The sequence below is a fragment of the Phyllostomus hastatus genome, unplaced genomic scaffold, assembly GCF_019186645.2.
Source record: "Phyllostomus hastatus isolate PE091 unplaced genomic scaffold, TTU_PhHast_1.1 phas_scaffold_177, whole genome shotgun sequence".
NCBI classification, from domain to species: domain Eukaryota; kingdom Metazoa; phylum Chordata; class Mammalia; order Chiroptera; family Phyllostomidae; genus Phyllostomus; species Phyllostomus hastatus.
Genome location: NW_025334012.1, coordinates 1322515 through 1344425, shown reverse-complemented (window position 1 = coordinate 1344425; position 21911 = coordinate 1322515). Strand labels below are relative to the sequence as shown.

The following is a 21911-nucleotide window of genomic DNA, read 5'->3' as shown; positions in this document are numbered from 1 at the left end:
AGCAGCTTCTTTTCTTTACTGTGCACCCTCTGCTGGCTAGTGTGATAGAGTCAGCTCAGAGAAAAGGTGTGTACACTTACTAGAGAATTTTATACTCCATATTGTTTTTTAAGTGTTAAATTGAGGATTATACTCACGGAAGTATGGCACTCAGGAAGAATATGGGTAATCATCACTGTAGGAAATGGGTCTCAGCAATAAAGTGAATGAGGAAAGTTCAAGGATAATAGCTACCATTTGGGGGGTGATAGTTGTTATGTGCCAGGCACTCACAGTGTTAAGCAATTTTACCTGCATTGACTTAGTTAATCTTTAAAACAGCCCTAAGAGGTAACTACTGTTATCATTCCTATTTCATAGATGAGAAAAGTGAGACTCAGAAGTTACATCATTTACCTGAGATTCAAATCTAGACTTATCCTGTGAAACAACTATGATAGTCTTTCTTGAAATAACCTTAGTACAATTTCTGGGCTTATGGTTCCTCAACTCATGCTGTTATCTCTCACAAATTTCCCTGCCATTTCAAAGACAAAAGAGAAAAATTAGGTATAACTATGGTTCTGAAGTATATTCTGTCTTACCCGCAGGAATCTGATCTGTTAAAACCTAGGTTTGTTAATAGACCAACATGTGTTCTCCTGCCAGTCCCAAAATCATATACAGGAATTCCCGGTTCCTCCGGTTGGCTTTTCTGCAGCTTTATCACCAGCAACAGAGTGGGATGTTCTGTGATGTTCTTCTGCAAGCAGAAGGTAAGAGACTACAGCAAGTCCTCAAATAACATCATTTTGTTCAATATTGTTTCATTATAACATTAGTGAGGGGGAAAAATGATTCCCGGTTGGGGGCCACTGTGTGGATTTTGCCTTTCTCCCCATGTCCTCGTTTTCTTCCACATCCCAAAGATGTTCATGTAGGTGAATTGGCATGTCTGAATTGTCTCAGCCTGAATGGGTATAGGGATGTGTTTGAGAGTGTACCCTTCAGTGGAAGGTCTGCCTGTCCAGAGTTGATTCCTGCCTTGAGCCATGAACTGCCTTACAGGCTTTGGCCACTTACAACACTAAACTGGAATAAGCAGGCTGGAAAAGAATTACTTGCCTTGTTAATATTACTCTTTCTTACATGTGTGGAGAGCTTACGTTTATTTCAATGTTTAATATTGAAGTATTTTGGTGGTTCTTTATTTAGAAGTTTGGTGACATTTTTGTGACCAGAAATATACTGCAAGAACTTGTTTATATCAATTAGCCTATGGTAAAACTGATTTTCTTTATAGTTATTTAGCTTAAAGCTGCAGTTTCTGAGAACTTATCAATGACGTTGAGGACTTACTGTAGTGGGGACTCAGTTGAAAACTCACCACAGAATAAGGTAAAATGAATTTAGGACCAGGAAGTGGAGGACAAAACTGGGGGGGAAAAGTTATCACCTTTGAGCTATTTGGTAAAGAGCTGTTTGTTTCTAGGACAGTTATATTTGCAAGAGTGAAAATTAGACTATGCTCTTTTTCTCTTAAAAAATGAAACTAATTGTAGAGTTTCCATAGTACATATACTATAGAATAGGTCTCATATACCAGCCTTGTGAGATGTTATATATATGGTGAATGAAGTGAGTCTCTGGACCTTACTGTTAGTTCTCTTAGTAAGTGAAGAGTTGAGATTCATTCCTTAATTCAGAATAAACAAAAAGTATCAATTATCTGTTTTATGATAGTACACTGTACTGGCATGGGCATGCAGTATACATGAAAATAACGTCCTTTCTAGTAAGAAAATCATGTAAGGGGAGACATTCAAATAACCAGTGTATTCAAGTAACTGAAGTATAATAAATAGCATATTGGGGTAAGTATAGGCTGATATAGCAGCATCCTTTACAGACTTGAGGAGTTTGGGGGATGGGGGTTAGGGAGATTTTCTTGGAAGAAGTAACCCCTTAGGGTGAGGTCTGAAGAACAAACAGAAGTAGAAGGAAGTGAGGAAAGATTTTCCCAGGCATAGAGAGCAATATAGAGCTGGGGAGGTGACCAGAGATTTGCGAGTGGCCCATTATGACTAGAGTGCAGGCTACATGAGGTGTAAGGACGAGATAGTGCGAGAGAAATTAGCAGCAGCCAGCCACATGAGGTATATAATGTTATGCAAAGGAAGTAGGTGTTAATCTCAGAACATTGGTAATTGATTTATAGGTTTTAAGGTCATGGTCAGATACCTACTTTTTAATCTGTTTATGACACAGTACACAAGAGGCAAAGTGTTTCACATCATAGATTTCCCTTCCACCTCTTTGGAATGTTCATTTCTTTGGCTAAAAGGAGAAACTAGAAGGGAAAGCCAGGCAGTGCTTGGGCAGCTGAAATAAGGTCGGGGCAGGAGCAATGCTAACATTATCCTCACAGGGATGGACACAGGGGACTATCAGTCACACGCTGATTTTCTAGCATCATTTGCTAGCAGCAGCACAAGAGCACCACTACTGGACACTCGAGCCATCTCAGGCCTCAGTCATCCCCACCACACAGGTAGAGCAGCGCTTTCTGGTAGTCGCCCTTGGTGTCTTGCTGGATGTAATAATACAGGGACTTGCCATACTTTTTCTTGAATTCAGACCTGATTTTCAACATAACTACTTCCCCGGGGGAGATCATGATTCTAATCAAGACCTTGCTGCGTGCCCCCTTACCCTTCCTGGAATCATACAGTTGGTCAGCAAAATATAGGGGCTTGGTCAGATACCTACTTTTAGAAACAGGACTCAGGCTGCACAAGGATCACTGGATTATTTGTGGGCAAGGATAGGAGGCTCTTTTGTAATCCCCAAAAGGGGAAATGGTGGCCTGAACTAATGCATTGCAAGCGAAGAGAAATTTCTGGCTTTTGAGCTGTTAAAGAGAATTTACATAATGAACAAACTGAACCAAGAAGCAACATAGAGACAGACAGCAGGCTGACAGCTCAGCAGGAGGAAGGGAAGGTGGTTAGGGGATACAGGGAGGGATCAAGCAAAAAACAGAAAAGGACTCATTGACATAGACAATAGTATGGTGATTCCAGAGGGGGGAAGAGAATGGGTGGAAGAGGGTGTAAGGGGGGTAATGGTAATGGAAAAAATACAATAAGTTATATATCTATATATATTTACATGTATAAGTGTAAATATATATACATATATAGAAAGAATTTACAAACCTTTTTGCAGTTGAGTATAGCCTCTGTAGCCAGACCCCATGTTCACATCTTTTTTTACTACTTACTAACCACGTAATTGTGGGCACACTACTTAAATATGCCAAAATTTACTCATATGTAATAACAACTACTTCATAGGGGTCCAGTGAAGATTAAATGAATACTGGTAAAACTCTTAGAACAATACCTGGCACTTAATAAGGACTCAAAAAGTAGCAGCTTTTTAAAACTTAGACTAGATGCGATAGGTGAAGGAGAATCAACGATAACTTCTAGTGTTCAGGTTTGAACTGGGTGAATATGATACTGTATTTTGAAATGGACAGTGTTGGTAGGTGAGGAGGGATGACTTCACTTCTAGAAAGGTTGCATTGGAGGTACTTGTGGGACATCCACGTAGACATGCAGGCTGTGGCATCTTCAGTATCTCAAGAAAGGTATCTGGGCAGAGGTAGGACCTGGGAATCATCAGCAAGCTTTTCATATTTGAAGCCATGGGAGACACTGAGACTGCCCAAGAAGTGCCCATAAAGTAAGAAGGTGGTTCAGGATAGAGCACTGCCTGTAGGCAGTGGACAGGGCTCAGGAGAGAATTGAGCTCTAATTGTCCACATCCAAAGCTCATGGCCTTTCTGTTAGATCATGAGCAACCTGTATAAATTTTTTTACACTCATGTGAGTCGCAGAAATTTATTCAGCGAGTATTTGATCCCCTACTCTGTATCAACCACTGGGTAAACCTCAGTGAGCAAGAAGGGCATGGATTCTGTCCTTACTTTTAGTGAAGATGGACAATACAGATAGCTAAGTGCTGTGACAGCTACAGAATACCTCTCTGCCCAAGAGCACCTGACCCAGACATGGGATACAGTGGGGGAAGACTTTCTGAAAGAAGTGATGGCTAAACTACATTTTGGGTTAGCTAGGTAATAGCAGAAAGTTCCAGGAAAGCAAAAGGAACACATTTTTTCCTTCTCCTTGAATTTCCATGGAGGGAAAATGAGAGAAGGGGCAGTACATTTGGGTTGTAGTATCTGTGTTTAGCTCATAAACATACCAGTCTGTGTGAGGTGACCAAGTGTTTGGGTTTCCTTCCAGGTGAGGTTGTCCCAGCCCATTGCTGTATCCTGTCTGCCTGCAGCCCCTTCTTCAAAGAGCGCCTGGAGCAGGAGAGGCCAGCTCAGGGATGTAAGGTGGTACTGGAGCTGGGCGGCCTGAAGATCAGGACACTTAGGAAGCTGGTGGACTTCCTGTATACCTCAGAGATGGAACTATCTCAAGAAGAAGCCCAGGATGTGCTTTCCGCTGCCCGTCAGCTCCATGTGTCTGAGCTAGAATCCCTTCAGCTAGAGGGTGGAAAGTTGGTGAAAGCCCCTCAAGGCCGAAGACTGAACCGGGAGTGTTTACAACCTCCAAGCGCTGCACCAATCTCTGCCAGGGTGGTGGCATCCAGCCACCGCCCTCAAACTCCACTGCCTGTTACTCAGACTCCCTGTCCTTTTGGAGCAGTGAGATTGAAGTTGTCAGGGAAGGATGAGGGGCCCCAGGACAAAAGCAACCGCCAGAATGCAGAGAACTTGTCTGGCACTCTTCTTAAGAGGAAGGTCAGAGCCTGCACAGCTCCACAAGAAGAAAGCTCTTCACCATCAAGTCACAGTCAGGGGTCTAAAGAGAACAAGAGTGACGCCACCCTTGGTCCTACAGAGCTTTCCCCACCCAGTTTGGACCCTTCTGTGGATAAGCGACTACTGCCCAGAAAGATCAGGCTGAGCCGTTCAAAGCCGTCACATGATGTCTGCACACCCAAGTCTTCCAGCATTTTAAGCGGACCCAGCTCAGTGCCTGCAGCCCCTGGCCGGCGTCTTTGGCGACAGAAGAGCATAAATAAAGTGCCAGAGGACAAGCAGAAACCAGGGAGAGCTAGTCCTCTACATGGCACCCCAAGCCCATCTGGTCTTGGAAAGATGGGTGGGAGTAAGAAACAGAGTCCTGAAGTCAGGGCACCTAACTCAGACTCTGCAGAGGAGGGGCAGGTTGGAAGAGTGAAACTTAGGAAAATTGTCAATGGGACCTGCTGGGAGGTGGTGCAGGAGCCTCCGCTCAAAACCTCTCAAGTTAGCCCTCAGGTCCCAGAACCTGGAGACTCAGGAGAGCCTCCCGGGGCTCAGCTATCCTCAGCTAACCAGCAGGCAATATCTACTACAATAGACCTAGGTCAGGACTCCCCAGGGTGCTCTAGGCTAGAAGACATTCTGCTGTCTGCTAGCTGCTCCCCAGACCACCCAGTGGTGAAGTCCGAGTTTGGGTCCAGTCCAGAGCTGGTAGGGAAGGAACCTGGGTTTGATATTGACTGCAGAGAGGAATATGCATTTGATACAGCCCTGCTGGGGCAGCCCTGTGAAGCTGAAGAGTACCGAATCACAAGCGTTGCTGCCACCAATGAGCTAGAGGAGATCCTAGACTTCATGCTATGTGGCTCGGATATTGAGCCACCTACAGAATCTCTGGAGAGTCCCAGGGCTGAGGGCTATAGAACTCCTAGTTATCACCTGACAGAAACAGGAAAGAACTGGATGGAAGGGGAAGAATGGTATTTACCGGACATGGAACTCTGGCCCAGGGAGCTCACAGGTTTGGAAAAGGAACCTGTTGGTGAGAACAAAGAACCAGTTGAACCCATTAGCCCCCTTGTCATACCCTCTAAGATTAGTGAAGGGGAGGTGCTTTCAATAGGAAGCTCTTGGATTCGAGGCCAAGAAACTCCCAGCTCTCAGCCACTGGATAGTCAGAGAGAGAGACTTCACATTGACTCCCTTGACCCTCCCCAAAGTTCCTATGGGGTCCTCTCACCTCCCTGTTCTAACTGGGTGGAGACTGGGCAGGAAATGTCCCTAGCAATGGAAGAAGTGTTGTACCCTGCTCCAGAACCAGGAAAGGAGGTACTTATCAACTGTGAACCAATGGACCCACTTTCTGCCAGCCCTGAAGAGGAAGAAATTGATGTGGTAGACTGGACATCAGAGGGGAGGCTGGTACCCATCGGTATTCCCTCCGTGTGGCCTGACCCTTCCTCAGAGTCAGAAACAGAGGTAGACATACTAACCTAGTAGAGTGGGGAAGGCAACTTAGGGGCACTGGGCGGATAGGAAATGTTGGTTAGCAAAAGAGCTATTGGCATAGAGGCTAGGCCGTGTCCTATGTCCTGTCCTTTTGGCACAAGAGGCAGGCATACCCCTTGTTCTGTAGATCCTGCACTCCCCCTCAACCCCCTGCCCATTTCTGGGAGTTAGGCAGAACTCAAGTACTACTATGGGTAAGAAATTATAAACTTGAACCACCTTACTTATAATTTACTTCCCAGTGACAAGTGGAACAATAAACTGTGTGGTCTCCAACTCTAGTAGAGAACAGCCAAGGCCAGGTCTCCCAGGTTATGAGGCACCGCTGATCCAGGAAAAATTAAGTGCACCCTCTGCAGTAATTCTGTGTCAGAGAAAATGTTCCAGAAGGTGAGAAGCAGTGCTGGGGTGGAACCATGAAGTGGGTGGGAGTGAAAAGGACATTGTCCAGCACCTTATTGAGTGGGGCTTATTTATTCCCAGTTTGAGAAGTCTTAGCCAAAATCCCTGCTGGGGCCAGGAAGAAGTACTTCCATCATCATTTCCAAGAAGTGAGTTGAAATAGATATAGTTGCTTTAAAAAAAGAATAAGAAGTTACTTGCTTTTCCCCAAAAGTTTTACAAATAGTTCATATGCTTTACCAGACACCCTAGGAATTCCAGGTTAAGTGGTGACTTTAGGCTACAAAAAATACAAGGGGGACCGATCCCATAAGGTTGGCTTTTACCCTTCACCATAAAATTAAGTTTCACTTTATTACTCAAGTACTTTATTTCAATTTTTATTAAACAAACCAAATCCAAGAACTTTTCAGTGCCTTACTAGAGGGTTGCCTCACAACTGAACCTTCATTTCTGGAGGGGGAGAAACCATAGCTTCAGGCACATGACTGAAGTTTCACCATGTCCCATCATAAATGCTTCAACATCACCAGAGACACAAGGCTGTGAAAATAAAAAAAAAAGTCACAGAAGAGATGCAGGCAATCATATAGCCCAAGAAGACATGCTCCCCAACCTTTGACCCCAGACTCAGGAGAGCTCTAGGATTGCATCCTCTTCCCACATCTCACTGACCACGTGCCAAAGCACTGTATGAAGCACTAGGGATAAAGGCAAGATCAAATCCAAGTGACTTAAGAGTTCAGTAACTCTCAGTGTTGCCACATGGGTCTATTAACAGACCGTAAGAGGGACAAAACAAGAGGGTAGGGGTAAGTATACGTGAAATTACAAAGATTTTTGCCAATAAAAGGGGGAAATCCCAACCCATACAAATAAACACGTGTCAGTGATTTTGTTTCATTTGTAAATGAGGGAACTGGTGAGCTTTACAATCACTTCAAAGAATCAAAACACTTGCTCCATCAGGGATGTGGAAAATGATTATTTTTTTAACAAAACCCGTCCATACCCCCAGGGCAATAATTAATGGCATCTTCAAAGGATATAAGCTGCATTTATAGAAGTCATTTACATTACCTTGCATTCTAAGACTTGGCTCAAAGACAACGAAAAATGAGACATGGAGTTAGCAGAGGGCACACCAGATAAAAAACACTAAAAAAATTTTTGCTGACTTCAGTTTTTCCTACAAATAAAAGCGGTTAAGAGGTATCCTCAATAGAGGAAATATTAAGAGCAGTTAGTTTTGAAGAAAACGTAGCTCCTGGGTGAAATACGCAGTAACAGTAAGGGTTGCTTTGCAAATAGCCACATCAAGATCAACCCAATCCCTCCCTAGCCCCTCACCATTTCAAACCTCAGCATGAGGACTTCTACCCAAATCTCTCTACGGAAGGTACTTCTTTAGCTTCTCCACCACCTCTTTTGGCTCAGGGAACTTGAGTTTCCGTGGGGGCCCCTTCTTAATCCCAGTCCAGAGCTCTGCACCTGGGGAAAAACCCAACAAAGCGAAGTTACTACGTCTCCCCACTGCTGGCCCTTCCCCTCCTCGGATCTCTGCCCTCTCCTTCCAGACCCGGGCCGATCCCTACTCACTGCTGCCGTCTGGGCGTAGCAGCGTCACCTCGAAGCTGCCCCTCCGCGGCTTGGCAGGGTTCAACTTCACTGGAAGCTCCGGGGCCTCCAGGCGCAGCGCCTGACTCAGGGCCGCGGCGTTGCGCCCGTACACGCGTCAGCTCGTGCTATGGAGAGAAGGCTAGAGTCAGAGACCAGGGCCCAGAGTGTAGGACGCCCTTGCTCCCTTCCCCGAGACTGTCCAGGCCCCTCACCAATGCTCGATAACTACGGTCGCTTCCTCCACTTCCTTCTGGCCGCCAGCCAACTTCTCCTGTTTCTCAGGTGCCGCAACCACCGCCGCCTCTGCCTTTCGCTTCCTCCCGCGAGAAGCCATGGCACCTGGAGCCTAGCCCGCAACCGAGCCGACCCAAGGCGGGAGAAGGGTGGGGATGCGGACGGCCCTACTCCGAGCTCCGAACAGCAGGCCAAAAACACCGCTACCAGAACCAACTCCCCGAAGCAGCGGAAACCGCAGCGTGAACGTACACGCGGCGGGTAGGCGGGACCTCCGGGTACAGCCACTCCGCACGCTGTGTGGGGGAGGCAAAGCTGGCGACCCAGACCTAACCACGTGGGCCTGAGGTCGGGTACAGCTGGGGCGGGGTTTAGGGAGCTCCGAAGACGAAGCTGGCCCCAGGTTTTTCTGTAACCGCGAGATTAGCTAATTAACCTGCATCACGCACTCGATCCTCAGCCCGGAACATCTCCTCCCTGGGACCTGCGGCCCAATCCCGAACCAAGTCCGGTCTTAACATGGTGCGGGTCAGCACTCTGGATTTACGGAAACTCGTTTTCCCCACTCTCTTATCCTGGGTATCAATGACTGGCATTTGGTGAAACTAATGAGAATGGTCTTGGAAGTTAATTAAAACTTAAGCGATTCCTTTGCAGTTGCCTTACTTCTTAATACTTGAGGAACACAACGAGACTGCGCGAATCAAAAGGAAACCCCAGTCTCTTTATTATGGAAAACCATTAACTCCGGCGGGTAGGTGGGAGGGTTAGTGAAACCCCAATCCTGTCCATGGGCTTTCTCCTCCAGACTCCACCACACAAAGGAAGGTCTCAAACTTCTATTCCACTCCCTCCCAACCTCCATTAAAAATAGATTATCAAATACCATGTTCAATGAGAAAGCTCTGTAGTTAAGGGTTCGTCCAGTGACAAAGTTAGGTTTATAATCTTTAATGAAGGCCACAAGCCAATCCAGAAGGGCCCACAGCAGCAAGGTCCTTGAGGGAAAATTTTAGTGCAGACTCTGTACCCTGGCATCTTATGTTAGGGCTCAATCTACTGTAAGAAGTCTGCGTAGGTCCTCTAAGGAATACAGACACCAGAGCATGGTGGAGATGAGTGAGTGGTGGGCAGCACTTGACAGTGACCCAAGCTTGGAAGGAAAGCATTTCCCCTCCACTGTACGAGACCTCTCCTTTCCTCCACCAAAGTAGTTGGCCACAGGAGTGGTCTTCCTGGAGCGTGCCTGTGAATTCCCTGAATGCTTCTTGAAAATCAGAAGCAGCACCGGGCCCCATCCAGCACAGCCAAACAGGGCAAACATAAATTAAAGGTGAAACCTCAAGCAAGGCTGTGGTTACAGAAGGGGCAGAGCTTCAAAGGTGCCTGGGACTGACCAGCGAGGAAGCACTAGCAAGGCAGGGGACCTATTTGTCCTTCTTGCTTTCCCCATCTGGCACTGCCATGGGGTTTGGGGTCACAGGCTGCTCCTCAGGAATATTATCTCCGGCCTTCCGTTGCTTCTTGGCCCGTTGATACAATTCATTCAAGCTGAATTCACGGATCACGTTCTCCTGCACAAAAGAGATGTACGTATCAGGGATGGAAGGAAGAGTTCCCAGGCTGGGAAGTAAGACGTATTCAGGCACAGTCTAGGAAAAGAAAGCGAAGGACCGAAATCTACTTTTACCTAAATCTCTTCTATGGGTACCTGAAAAGTCAAGTAATATTTAAGCACCCATTATGTGCCCATCACTCTGCCAAGAATTATAGCTACACTGTTGAATGGAATCTGAAAAACAGCCCTGTTGGCCAAGTGTTACCATCTCCCATTTACACAAAGGAACCTGGGGCCTACAGACTAAGGCCTTTGAAACTTAATCTTAACTCATAATTCCCCAGTATTAGCAGGTCTGGTACACGGTAGAAGCATAATATAAATTTGCTGAGTGACCTGGCTAGTGTAGCTCGGTGGACTGAGCACGGGCCTGCAAACCAAGGTGTCACTAGTTCCATTCCCAGTCAGGGCACATGCCTGGGTCGCAGGTCAGGTCCCCAGAAGGGGGCACAAGAGAGACCACCACACACTGATGTTTCACTCTCCCTCTTTCACTCCCCCCTCCCCTCTCTCTAAAAATGATAAAAATATATTTTTAAAAACTTGCTGAGTGAATTCATAGATGAGATCCAATAAAGAGTCCACATTCTTAAAGCTTGTAGAAAGTGGCAGAACTAGGAATTGGACCCAGGTTGGGCTCCAAAGCCCACCCTACTGTGTCATAACCTTCTCCAAACCATTTGCCCACTCTTTTCTGTACCTCAGAGAAAGTCCAAGAGACAGCTCGTCCTTTCTTGTCAATCTGTGGCCGCCGCATGACCTCCTTGCCACCTTGGAACAGGATCAGGGTAGGAAGCTGCTTGGTGAGGGGGGATGTGCTCACTTTGTACCTGCAGGGCCCAGAAAGTACTCTGTAAATGCGTCTGTATACATCACTCCAAGTGATTCCCTGTTTAGACCATCCACCCAGGACCTTACATACCGGGTACTAACATCAGTGTAGCGTCCAACGTCCACCTTCCCAAAATTTAGTCCCGTACAGTTGTACCTGAGAAGAATGTATTATTTAACATAGTGAAAGAAGAGAGAATGGATCAAGGGTAGTGTAGTAAGTCCAGCTATTCAAGGGGATGCCTTTGGTTGCAATGTGCAAAAACCAAGGCCAAAAACAAAGAGAAAGTAAAGCCTCTCAATTTCTGTCATTCCCCTGCTCTGCACTACTCACTTGAGGGAGAGATCAGCATAGATTGGAGCAAATGATTGGCAGTCATTAGACCAATTGGCAAAGAACTCCACAATCCAAGTGACCCTCTTGTCCCGTTCCAGCTCTTCCTGCAACACACAAGGAGGAAACAGCGAGCTGAATCACACAGGCTCCTGGAACGGTTCAGCCCTTCGCGTCTAGTTCCTCTTCAAGGCTTCCCCTCTCCATCTCCCTTAGCTCCCATGATGAACCACAGTGCACCTGACTTCCATGCTGAAGCATGGTTGCTCCTCCTAGTGAGCAGGGAGCACAACTACAAAATTACCCACAAGGGACCCAAAAAACAGGCAGAAGGATGAGCGCTCACATCAATGGTTTTATCGTTGAAGTACTTGATGTACTCAGGGCCCATGTACAGGGGAGGTTTGCATGTCATCAGGAACACTGAACACACAAAAAAAGATGTCAGAGGAAACACATAAGGCCTTGGGCAAGGATTTACTTTCAAACCAACTTAGACTTTAAGCACCAAAAAATACACTTTGTGGTATTCCCTTTCTCTTAAAATAAAGTCTCTGTAAGATTCTTACCGTCTAGGCCACATACATAATTAGTTAGGAACAGATATGGAAAACGAGCCTGGAGAAACTGGTTTGGGATTTGGTTCCCACAACCAAGTCTTGCAGTCTCCTTACCTATGCAGAATGTGACGTAAAGCAGGCCCATGCGAATATCCAGGCGGAAGAAAAGTATGGCATTGGCCACTTTACTAAACATGAAGATGTTGCCTATATGTTGTTCCACAGTGACTGAAACACAGAAATGTCACAGGTCAGGCTGGGTTGCATGCTCCTACATCCCATTCTTTGTCCCTTTTCCTGGAGTACTTTGAAATGGGAGAGCGGCAAGAGGGATAAAAGTCCAATATCAAATTCAGCACTGACATGAAATGAGGGACTAGTCAGTAAATAATGCCCCTCTCATAATGAATGAAAACACCTCTGGAGGGCTTTAGACCTACTTTTGGGAGACAGAAAAAGACTAAACTTACTGGACCTGCGGTTCTTCATCATCACAATGGCACTGAGAAACATCAGGATCTCTACTTCCCTCTGCAACAGAATCAAAGTGGCAAGAATGCCATCAGTAGAGATAATATAGGTGGGTAAGGGAGCCACATATGGAACAAAAACCAATAGATATCCTGGAGTCGGCTAAGTGACAGTATGAAAAACACCAGTCAGAAGATCTAGGTTTGCCCTAGCTGGTGCAGCTCAGTGGATTGAGTGCTAGCCTTCAAACCAAAGGGTCACTGGTTCAATTCCCAGTCAGAGCACATGCCTGGGTTGAGGGCCAGTCCCCAGTAAGGGGCACACAAGAGGCAACTACACATTGATGTTTCTCTCCCTCTCTTTCTCCTTCTGTTCCCTCTCTAAAAATAAATAGATAAAATCTATATTAAAAAAAAAAAGATCTAGGTTCAAGTTCTAACCCTGCCACAACCTGGCTAGTGCCTTTCAGTGAATCAACTGCTGAGCTCTGTTTTCCTCCACTGAAAATCTATTTTAAAATGCTATTGTGAAGATTAAATAACAACAAATATAGAAGAGTTGTGTAAGTATGTATAAAACTGTGAGATATTACAACCAACTCATTGTGACCCTGGGAAAATAGAACTTTTCCAGGGAGACTTTCTCACTAATATTTCATTCATGTAGTATATGCTTATTTCATTTGGTTTTATTTAAGTTAGATCATTCCTCTTCACCCCATATACAGTGATAATCCATGTGCCACCTTCAATATAACTTGAGAGCTGAAGGAGGCATTCCAGAGCTCTCACAGGCCCTTGTCAGCAACCTTGGCTTTAAGTTCTTTCCCACATTCTAGAACGTAAGCTCCACGTTAGCAAAGTTAGACAGACAATAAACACGACAAAGAAAAACAGGATAAGTTGAAAGAATAAAAGCTGCAATGACGAATAACAAGGACCATGTGAGAGAAAGTGTGGGAGGAGGACAACTATAGATTGGCTGGTCTAAGGCCTTCCATACCTTTGTTTATAATACAGAGGCCAAATCATTGTCAGACAGAACCACGAAATTGTGATTTAGAGCTAGGAGTCAGGAACCCAGGTTTTTAGCCTCAATTTCCAACAAAAAGAAACTTGCTGTATTTAGAAGTAGTCATGTAGAGTGGGGGGTTAGGGAAAATGAGAGACCTCAATAAACCCATCATTAAACCAGAAAACATATTTAACACTACACTGTAGAGTATCGGTTGTTCTCCCTCTTCCTGGCGTGGCTGACTAGGAGCTGGGTCTCACTGACACTGCCCAACCTCAGGTGACACCATTGTAACACATATTGCTAGCCTAGGAAAAGATCAAACTTCAGAATTCAAAGTATGGTTTCTATTGAATGTGTATCATTTCCACACCATCCTAAAGTCGAAAAATCATAAGCCGAATCATCTTAAGTCATGGATCATTTGCAGTTAAATTTTTTTTTAATAAGAGTAATATATATATATATATGTATAACCTTCCAGTATTTTGTATATTATTAGACAAGAATACTCAAAGAAACTACATAAAATTTCCCTGCATTTATTAAGTATGGCTACATTTGAGCTAATTAATAATGCTGTCTGGGAAAGCACAGGAGAGGTATGAGAGAGTAAACAAGGATTCGAGGATAAAAGTAAGTGGGCGGATTCTGGTAAAGGTCAGGACTCATTTTGGGGACTGGAAAAAAATCCAAAACTCAGGACAACCCTCTTTCCTCAGAGCACAGATGCTTCTACACAGCAGAGAGCACAAGTCTTCAACTCATTTGTCTGAGTGGTCCTTCCACCCCTACTCAGTACATCAAGAGGCTTGCAATAGATTGTTGTTGTTGTCTTTAAATTTTATTTATTTTCAGAGAAAAGGGAAGGGAGGGAGAAAGAAAAGGAGAGAAACATCAGTTGGTCTCGTCTGGCACACACCCCCAACCAGGAACCTGGCCCACAACCCAGGCATGTGCCCGGCCTGGGAATCAAACAGGTGACCTTCAGTTCACAGGCCGGTGCTCAATCCACTGAGCCACAGCAGCCAGGGCGCGATAGATTACTTTACAATTGTATTTTTTACCATTCCTTTTCAATACGCATAAGAATTTTATTTATTTTTACATTGACAGGATGCAGCATAGTTCCTAACATATAGTGAGCACTCTGTAATGTTGACTGAATTCAGAAATGGGTAATAAGAGTGTGTGGGTACTATGGCCAAGAGCGTGGTTTCAAATCCCAGTTGTGACCTTGGACAAGTCTCCTAATCACGCCGAGATCAATTTCTTCACCAATAAAACGGGAATGCTACTACTTGTCCTGTTTATCTCACTGGCTCCTTGTGAGGCTTCACATTTGAGCAACACTGTTAAACGCTGTACCCACATGCGTCGTTTGGGCAGGGTCCCATCTTAATTAAACACGAAGACGTTTAGATTCGATGACGGTCCAGGCCCTATACTCCAATGGCAAGTTTGCTACAGGTTCAGAACCTCTGGCGTTCTCAAAAAGGCGAACCTCGGGTCACTTGGATGCAACCGTGGGGGAACGAACGGTCAAGGTCGCAGGGTCCTAAGGTGGGGGTCGCTTACCCAGTCAAAGTCACATGGGTTGCCGTCTTCGCGTTGTGTGGGGAGAGTGTAACAGACCGGGGGCAGCTTCCTTACGAGTAGGAAGGCAGCCGAGAGCAGGGCTGACAGAAGGTAATAAGGTCGGGCCAGCCACCGTGAAAGGCGCGGCACCGAATACACCAGGGCAATCAAAGGTGCCAGGACCGCCATTTTCTTGGCCCAGCGGCGGCTGGCAGCTCTCCGGCGTTGCTGGGTTTTGCCCCGCCTCTCTCACCATTGAGACTTTTATTGGGCTGAGTCTCGGATGCACCGCCTCAGAGCCCGGAAGCAGATCTCTGATTGGACGCTATGGTAGGGCGAAAGTGGGAAAGATTGTGATACTTTATTGGTCAATCTAGCTGTCACTTTTTTCACCTAAGTCATTTTATTGGGTATGCGGTAGAGGAGTAGGTGATTTAATAAGGTTAAATAGTACTTCCTGAACGTACTCCTAGAGCGACGGAAGTAGTTTCCGGAAAAAGGCAAGCGGTCCAGAAGTACCCAATGATAAGCGACTCATGGAGGAAGAGGGCGGTACACGGGGGAAGGATTGTCCAATGAAAACCATTAGCGCCAGATGTCTTGACAGCGCCAGGGTAGAAGGAAAGATGGAGAATTTCACTGCGCTGTTCGGAGCTCAGGCCGACCCACCACCACCCCCAACCGCACTTGGCTTTGGACCGGGAAAACCTCCACCACCGCCTCCCCCTCCTCCAGGCGGAGGACCCGGCACGGCTCCGGCCCCCACCGCGGCCACGGCCCCTCCCGGTGCAGACAAGTCAGCAGCTGGATGTGGTCCCTTCTACCTAATGCGGGAACTGCCAGGTGAGTACTAGGCCAGGCCCAAGCTAGCCAATCAAATCGTAACGAGGGGGTGATGGGCGTGGTTCTTTGGCAGACGGAGGTGCAAGGTAACCAGGCAACCCGTGTCTGGACCTTGGAGCTCTAAGTCGAAAGGCCACTGTGTAACAAGTTGGAGGAGGTGGAAATCTAGAGGTGTTTTGGACATGTTACGGCTCCACAATGCCCTCAGTTCATCTCAAGTCCAACTGTTGTATCAAGAGTTGAGGGAAATAATAATGAATATTGGTACAATACTTTGAAGTTCACAACTCAGTTATATATGTAGGAAAACTTAATACAGCCCTCTGAGGTAGGCATTGTTATCTGTATTTTATAGCTAAAAAAAAAAAGCATAGAGAGGTTGACTTTCCTTTGGTTAGTTAATAGTTGATGAACCTTACCTATTCTTTTTGTACCTCTGTATATTAATCATTTGACAGATACTGAATATCTGTTCTGGGCAGATGCTGAGTGTGTAGGAAGAGGTGGGGAGGACATATGGTAAGCGAGATTAATAAGGCTGGCCCTTGCTATTAAGGAGCTTATTTTACTTAGGGATGCAAATTATGTGATGTAAGGATAGTAATCATATTTCTTGTCAAAGCCCATCTCATTACTTTGTGGTCATGCCTCACATACAATGGTTAAGAACTACATGGTAGTTTTCAACATGTTATCCAGAATGACAGCAAGAATAAGTTGTCACTTGAGCTGGACCTTGATGAAATTATATTGGTGAAGAATGTTAGAAAGAATTTTCATATAATTAGGTCAGTTTCCCTAAAAGGAAACACTATGAGGGGTGATTTTTTTCAAGAGATGATGGAGACCCTTCTGAATGTATCAGAAATTTTGCATAGGGGACTGGTGGTTGAGCAGACCCCAAAGCTAAGTTATAGTAAAATCTGTGCCAAAGAAATTTGAGCCTTTTCCTGAAGATAATAGGAAACCATTGAGATTTTTAAAAAGATTTTATTTAGAGAGAGGGGAAGGGAAGGAGAAAGAGAGGGAGAGAAACATCGATGTGCACTTGGTTGCTTTTCACACGCCCCCCAACTGGGGACCTGGCCTACAACCCAGGCATGTGCCCTGACCAGAATATGAACCGGTGCCCTTTCAGTTCAGTTAGCAGGCTGGCGCTCAAGCCACTGAGCTACATCAGCCAGGCCCCACTGAGATTTTTGAACTGAGGAGTACTGCTTCTAAAAATATCTAGAGAATGGGGAGTACCATGTATTGAAATAGAGAAACCGTGAGGTGGGGACGTTTTAGAGTTTATAAAAACATAGTGTCTGGCCCTGGCTGGGTAGGCCATTTGGTTAGAGCATCGTCCCAATATGCCAAGGTTGCCAGTTTGATCCCCTGTGAGAGCACATACAAGAATCAACCAATGAATGCATAAGTGGAATAACAAATCGATGTCTCAGGTGCTCTCTCTCTCCTCCCTTCCTTTCTCTAAAAATCAATCGTTAAAAAAAACCAAAAAACATATTACATACAGGGAATTGACTAAGAGGAAGTTGGAAATGCAAGATTAGTTTTCAAGAGAGGAATCAGGGCTGGAGAGAGTTATAAATCATCTTCATAGAACTAATAGAAGGTTGGACCAACTCTTAAGAATTCAGAAAAAGCAGACTGTCTTCTCACCTGAGCCTTGAGCGTAACCTCCTATAAGGAGAGGAGCCAACAGAGAGGGGGGATAAAAACAGGATACTATAATGGCAGGAGGCAGTGCTGAGTTATGCGAGGTACTGTGGCACTATGACTCCTGCCATTAATAGTAGACCACTCTTCTGAGATGTTTGACATGAAAAATCAAGGAAAAGAAGAGAGTAAAGCCTAGAGGTCTGGAGTTAAAAAAACACCTGGTTCACTTAGTAGTTATTGAGCATCGAGGATGTGTAGGTTTGAACACCAACAATACGAGAATGAACAAGACATTGTCTCTACCCTCAAGGGCTCACAGTTCAGAACCTGTTTTCCCAAATGAATGATTATAAACAAGCCATTTATGTCATTTGTAACTTTTGTGTCCATCATAACTCTAGATGAAAAGTTGTAGGCTAGATATATCCCTCCTTGTCACTAGATCCATGTTAAATTACTAATAAGTTCATATTCTTTGGAAAAAGCCATGCAATATTTTATACCAATAATGGCTCGCATTTCTATAGTACTCTATACTCTGCAGTATGTTTTCATTTGTATCTTGAAAACAATGCAGTGTACTTAAGATAGTTATTACCACATTCCATGTATAAGAAGCAGCTGAGGCATAAAAGACAGCTAGGGTGAGAAATGAAGAAAGAAATGTGCGATAAGAAGTTGGGCAACTAAAATTCCCAGTATTGTGAGGAGTAATAAAGATGGTGATAACGCAAGTTAGGTGGCAGTAGCTAGAAAAAGCTCCTGGCTGTTTTTCTGTGTAAAGGTGATCAGTAGTTCTTGCTAGGGAAAAAAAATAAACATGGGGAGCCATTGGGTCATATTTGGCCCTTAGCTTGGTTGTGGCTGAGCTGTTAGGTATTATTATCCTGGTTGTGACAGAGAGTGTAATTCCTCACTACCCGTTTTACGAAGAGCACTCAGAGCAGCGCTTACATGGAGCAAGTATCATGGAAGTTAGTGTTCTGGTTAGTCCAGGGAAGAGTGTCTCCTTTGCTGGGTTAGAGCAGTTTCCATCTCTGCTCTAGTTGGATCTTTGCCTATTTTTTTTCTAATTCACATTTTTAAATATTATATTTTTAGTGTTTTATTATGTTTACTTTTGCTATTCTCACTGTAAAATTTAATGTTTGGTTTTTTTAAAGATTTATTTATTTTTAGAGAGGGAAGGGAGGGAGAGAGAGAGAGAGACAGGAATGTGCGGTTGCTGGGGGCCGTGGCCTGCAACCCAGGCATGTGCCCTGACTGGGAATTGAACCTGCGACACTTTGGTTCGCAGCCCGCGCTCAATCCACTGAGCTACGCCAGCCAGGGCGTAAAATTTAATTGTTTTGTTGTTCTCACTTAAAAGATTCCTTATTTAGGCTAAAATACAGTTCTTCACTTTTCCCTCTGGAAAATTCTCTACTCTGTTTCTTCTTATCCATGAAATGTGGCAGTAACTATTTTAAGTACACTGAATTTTTTTTAAGGTTTCAGTGAAAACATACTGAAAAATATGAAGTGTTGTATAAATGTAAGGCATTATCAGTATAAATATTGCGTGGCTGACTTTTTAAGATATTTTATTTGCCCTGGCTGGTGTGGCTTAGTGGATTGAGTGAGCGCTAGCCTGTGAACCAAAAGGTCGCTGGTTTGATTCTCAGTCTAGGGCACATGCCTGGGTTGTGGGCCAGGTCCCTCGTGGGGGGCACTCAAGAGGCAACCACATTTCTCTCCCTCTCTCCCTCTCTTCCCCTAGGTCTAAAAAATAAATAATATCTTTTTAAAAAGTTTTTTCTTCCTGCATCCTCTAGGCAGCACCGAGCTGACAGGCAGTACCAACCTGATCACACACTACAACCTGGAACATGCCTACAATAAATTCTGTGGGAAGAAGGTGAAAGAGAAGCTGAGTAACTTCCTGCCTGACCTGCCAGGGATGATTGATCTGCCAGGTTCCCATGATAACAGCAGCCTCCGCTCCCTCATTGAGAAGCCCCCTATTCTTAGTGGCTCTTTCAATCCTATCACAGGGACCATGCTGGCTGGCTTTCGCCTCCACACTGGCCCGGTGAGTCCCCTATTGGGGAGGAAGGAGGCATATGGGGCATCCTGAAAGTCATGGAACTAGTTTCTCTGTCCAAGTCTGTTCCTTCCTAACTTACTGAGCTGAACAGACAGGGGCAGCAGGGGATTTCCTCCCTTCACTCACCTGCACCTTTCTTTGGTTCCTTCAGTTGCCAGAGCAGTGTCGTCTGATGCATATTCAGCCTCCCAAGAAAAAGAATAAGCACAAGCACAAGCAGAGCCGTACCCAGGATCCTGTCCCCCCAGGTAAGAAGCAGTTCTGTTCAAAGCCAGAAAGCCTGTTCTGAATCTGGTTCAATCTTCCTCGAACCAGAACCAGTTGAGAAAAAAAAAAGTTAGGTTCCTTACAGAGCCCTGGACTCCCAAATTGTCCTGAAAAAAGAAACTGACATACTGGGGTCTCCAGGGCAAGTAGTAGGACCTTTGGGACAGAGACCTTAGCAGTGCTTCTGTATTGTCTCTGGCCATTTGAACAAAAGCAGTTGCCCTTGACTGGGGTTTTTCCTGTACTCTGCCGAGTTCTGTCTAGGAGGGAATTTTGAGCTCTACAGTTGATAGGCACCCAATGTCTCCTACAGAAACACCATCTGATTCAGATCACAAGAAAAAGAAAAAGAAAAAAGAAGAGGACCCTGAACGGAAGAGGAAGAAGAAAGAGAAGAAGAAAAAGAAGGTAGGAGCCTATGGGTGCAACACAGTGTTTCCCCATTCTAGGTATGTAGTGTCCTTGGCCACAGTTTGGGCCCGAGATTGAAAACCCAGTGCAGTTTGCAGTGTTTTCCTATACAGCCCTGATCAAGGCCAAGGCTGTTTCCTAGTGGTTCTCTTATCCCTCCTTTGTCTTCCCCAGAACCGACACAGTCCAGACCACCCAGGTATGGGCAGTTCTCAGGCCAGCAGCAGCAGCAGCCTCCGCTAACAGGACCACTGGACTGCCAGAAGGACTTTTCCTGCTGTACTGAACCTACTGTCAAAAGCTGCCTTCCTGGCTCTTGGACACTGCCTTAGGAGCATCCCCTGCGCTGGAACGGAAGCCAGGCCTACTGTGCTCAGTTAAGAGTAATGCATTATGAGAGAGAAGGGCCATGCTTTTGTAAGGCTCAGCCCAGCTTTTTCATGGACATCACTTCCTCTCCGAGGAAGCTTTCATCTTTTGTGCAGTGTGTCTGATTTAGGACCTTACCTGATGTTAGGGTTTTTCTTTAAAAAAAAATTGCATTTATCAAAGTGGCTGAAGTATGGCTTCCTGTTAACAGAGGTAAGTGCCTTTCAGTGAGAGACAGGGTTTGAATGAAGGTATGCTAAGGTCTGGGGGGATTCATCAGTAGGCAAGGAACCAACCAAAGAAAGATTGGGGAATATGGTCCAGAAGTTAAGCAAAGCTTATTAGTATCTTTCCACAGCAGACACATAATACCTTGTCCATAATGTTGAGAACCAAACACCTGGGTGATCTTCAGGCTCTATCTGAAGAGCTCATCCAGTTAGGGCTCAACTATATTCTAGGTCAATTTTGTTTTGAAACAGAATAGCCACCTGAGAAAGCACAGGTTGATTCTTGGTCAAGCCCATGGTTTTTTTTGAAGTGATTATTTGGCCAAAGGTAAATGCTTCTCATCTTTATAAGAACTTCTGACCTGCCTCATTCCTTAGTTAAGATGAAGTATTCGGCATGCAAAAACATTTCTAAGCTTCTAAGACAGCAACAAACAGGCAACCTAAACTAACAAAATGCAAAATCAAGTCCCTTCAATCTTTACAACAGGCCAGGTAACTGAAGAAATCTGAGGAAACCCAGCCTAACGTAATCTGACTTGAAACTAAGTTTGACAGAACACTTACAGTCTGTTGTTATGAGCCAAAGTTGTTCCCAGATCAGTAGGCAGAAAACCTCTCATTTAGTTCCAGTCTTAATCCAGAAGTTCAGAGCCAGTGTTTATATACTTAAAGGGTTCTGGCCAGTTTTCTGAGGTTTACTGTGTAGGGATGCCTGTTAAAACTAGGGCACAGCCTTTTGCTTTCGCAAACAGAAAACGGGAGATAACCAAAGTGAACTGCCGCCCATGTGTACAGAAGGCCATCAACAGGCTCTCATACTTGGATCATCCACCGTCTCCCATTGGCCACACCCAGAATGGACACGCTTTCCAGAGGCATTTCTGTATTAAGGAACAAGTGTGGCACATATCAAGAGTTCTCTAAGCTTCAAAATGCCAAGTTTTAGTGGTTGCAAGTGATTTTTTTCAGGAGTTTTTAAATTAAATCACCAAGAGGGGGAAAAAAAATAAAACAAAGACCTGTTGTTTTAAGTGGTTATTTTCACTGTTTTCCTGCCTA

The 21911-nt window shown here is 45.0% G+C and overlaps 4 protein-coding genes across 5 annotated transcripts; 2 read left to right on the top strand and 2 right to left on the bottom strand.

Moving 5' to 3' along the window:
• The first annotated feature begins 589 nt into the window (after window positions 1–589).
• BTBD18 (BTB domain containing 18) lies at window positions 590–6304 on the top strand. The gene is made up of 2 exons (XM_045858367.1): window positions 590–755; window positions 4296–6304. Exons 1-2 carry the CDS (start codon window positions 632–634, stop codon window positions 6302–6304), a joined length of 2133 nt encoding a protein of 710 aa, XP_045714323.1. The 5' UTR covers window positions 590–631.
• Window positions 6305–7069: 765 nt separating this feature from the next.
• SELENOH (selenoprotein H) lies at window positions 7070–8841 on the bottom strand. Its single transcript, XM_045858370.1, has 4 exons — window positions 8551–8841; window positions 8318–8463; window positions 8079–8209; window positions 7070–7261 (listed from the first exon to the last, which is right to left on the bottom strand). Exons 1-3 carry the CDS (start codon window positions 8670–8672, stop codon window positions 8109–8111), a joined length of 369 nt encoding a protein of 122 aa, XP_045714326.1. The 5' UTR covers window positions 8673–8841; the 3' UTR covers window positions 7070–7261; window positions 8079–8108.
• A 434-nt stretch (window positions 8842–9275) lies between these two features.
• TMX2 (thioredoxin related transmembrane protein 2) lies at window positions 9276–15213 on the bottom strand. 2 transcript variants are annotated; one of them, XM_045858368.1, is made up of 8 exons: window positions 14979–15213; window positions 12386–12446; window positions 12030–12143; window positions 11702–11778; window positions 11356–11462; window positions 11113–11178; window positions 10891–11020; window positions 9276–10146 (listed from the first exon to the last, which is right to left on the bottom strand). In XM_045858368.1, the coding sequence occupies exons 1-8, from the start codon at window positions 15165–15167 to the stop codon at window positions 10000–10002; spliced, it is 891 nt and encodes a 296-aa protein (XP_045714324.1). In that variant the 5' UTR covers window positions 15168–15213; the 3' UTR covers window positions 9276–9999. The 2 variants fall into 2 exon arrangements, with proteins under 2 accessions (XP_045714324.1, XP_045714325.1); XM_045858369.1 differs by lacking the exon at window positions 9276–10146 and having other exon boundaries at window positions 10928–11020; window positions 11124–11178.
• Window positions 15214–15558: 345 nt separating this feature from the next.
• MED19 (mediator complex subunit 19) lies at window positions 15559–21883 on the top strand. Its single transcript, XM_045858285.1, has 5 exons — window positions 15559–15821; window positions 19301–19557; window positions 19724–19820; window positions 20153–20247; window positions 20425–21883. The coding sequence occupies exons 1-5, from the start codon at window positions 15605–15607 to the stop codon at window positions 20491–20493; spliced, it is 735 nt and encodes a 244-aa protein (XP_045714241.1). The 5' UTR covers window positions 15559–15604; the 3' UTR covers window positions 20494–21883.
• Window positions 21884–21911: the final 28 nt, after the last annotated feature.

Excerpts from the sequence above, each read along its gene's own strand:
- BTBD18 (XM_045858367.1), top strand. The coding sequence starts at position 632 with ATGTGTTCTCCTGCCAGTCCCAAAATCATATACAGGAATTCCCGGTTC. Across the intron at positions 756-4,295 it reads TGTTCTTCTGCAAGCAGAAG|GTGAGGTTGTCCCAGCCCAT; the intron begins GTAAGAGACTAC and ends GTTTCCTTCCAG.
- TMX2 (XM_045858368.1), bottom strand. The coding sequence starts at position 15,167 with ATGGCGGTCCTGGCACCTTTGATTGCCCTGGTGTATTCGGTGCCGCGC. Across the intron at positions 12,447-14,978 it reads ACCCATGTGACTTTGACTGG|AGGGAAGTAGAGATCCTGAT; the intron begins GTAAGCGACCCC and ends ATTCTGTTGCAG. Across the intron at positions 11,779-12,029 it reads TTACGTCACATTCTGCATAG|TGTTCCTGATGACATGCAAA; the intron begins GTAAGGAGACTG and ends TTGTGTGTTCAG.
- MED19 (XM_045858285.1), top strand. The coding sequence starts at position 15,605 with ATGGAGAATTTCACTGCGCTGTTCGGAGCTCAGGCCGACCCACCACCA. Across the intron at positions 19,558-19,723 it reads TTCGCCTCCACACTGGCCCG|TTGCCAGAGCAGTGTCGTCT; the intron begins GTGAGTCCCCTA and ends TGGTTCCTTCAG. Across the intron at positions 19,821-20,152 it reads CCAGGATCCTGTCCCCCCAG|AAACACCATCTGATTCAGAT; the intron begins GTAAGAAGCAGT and ends TGTCTCCTACAG.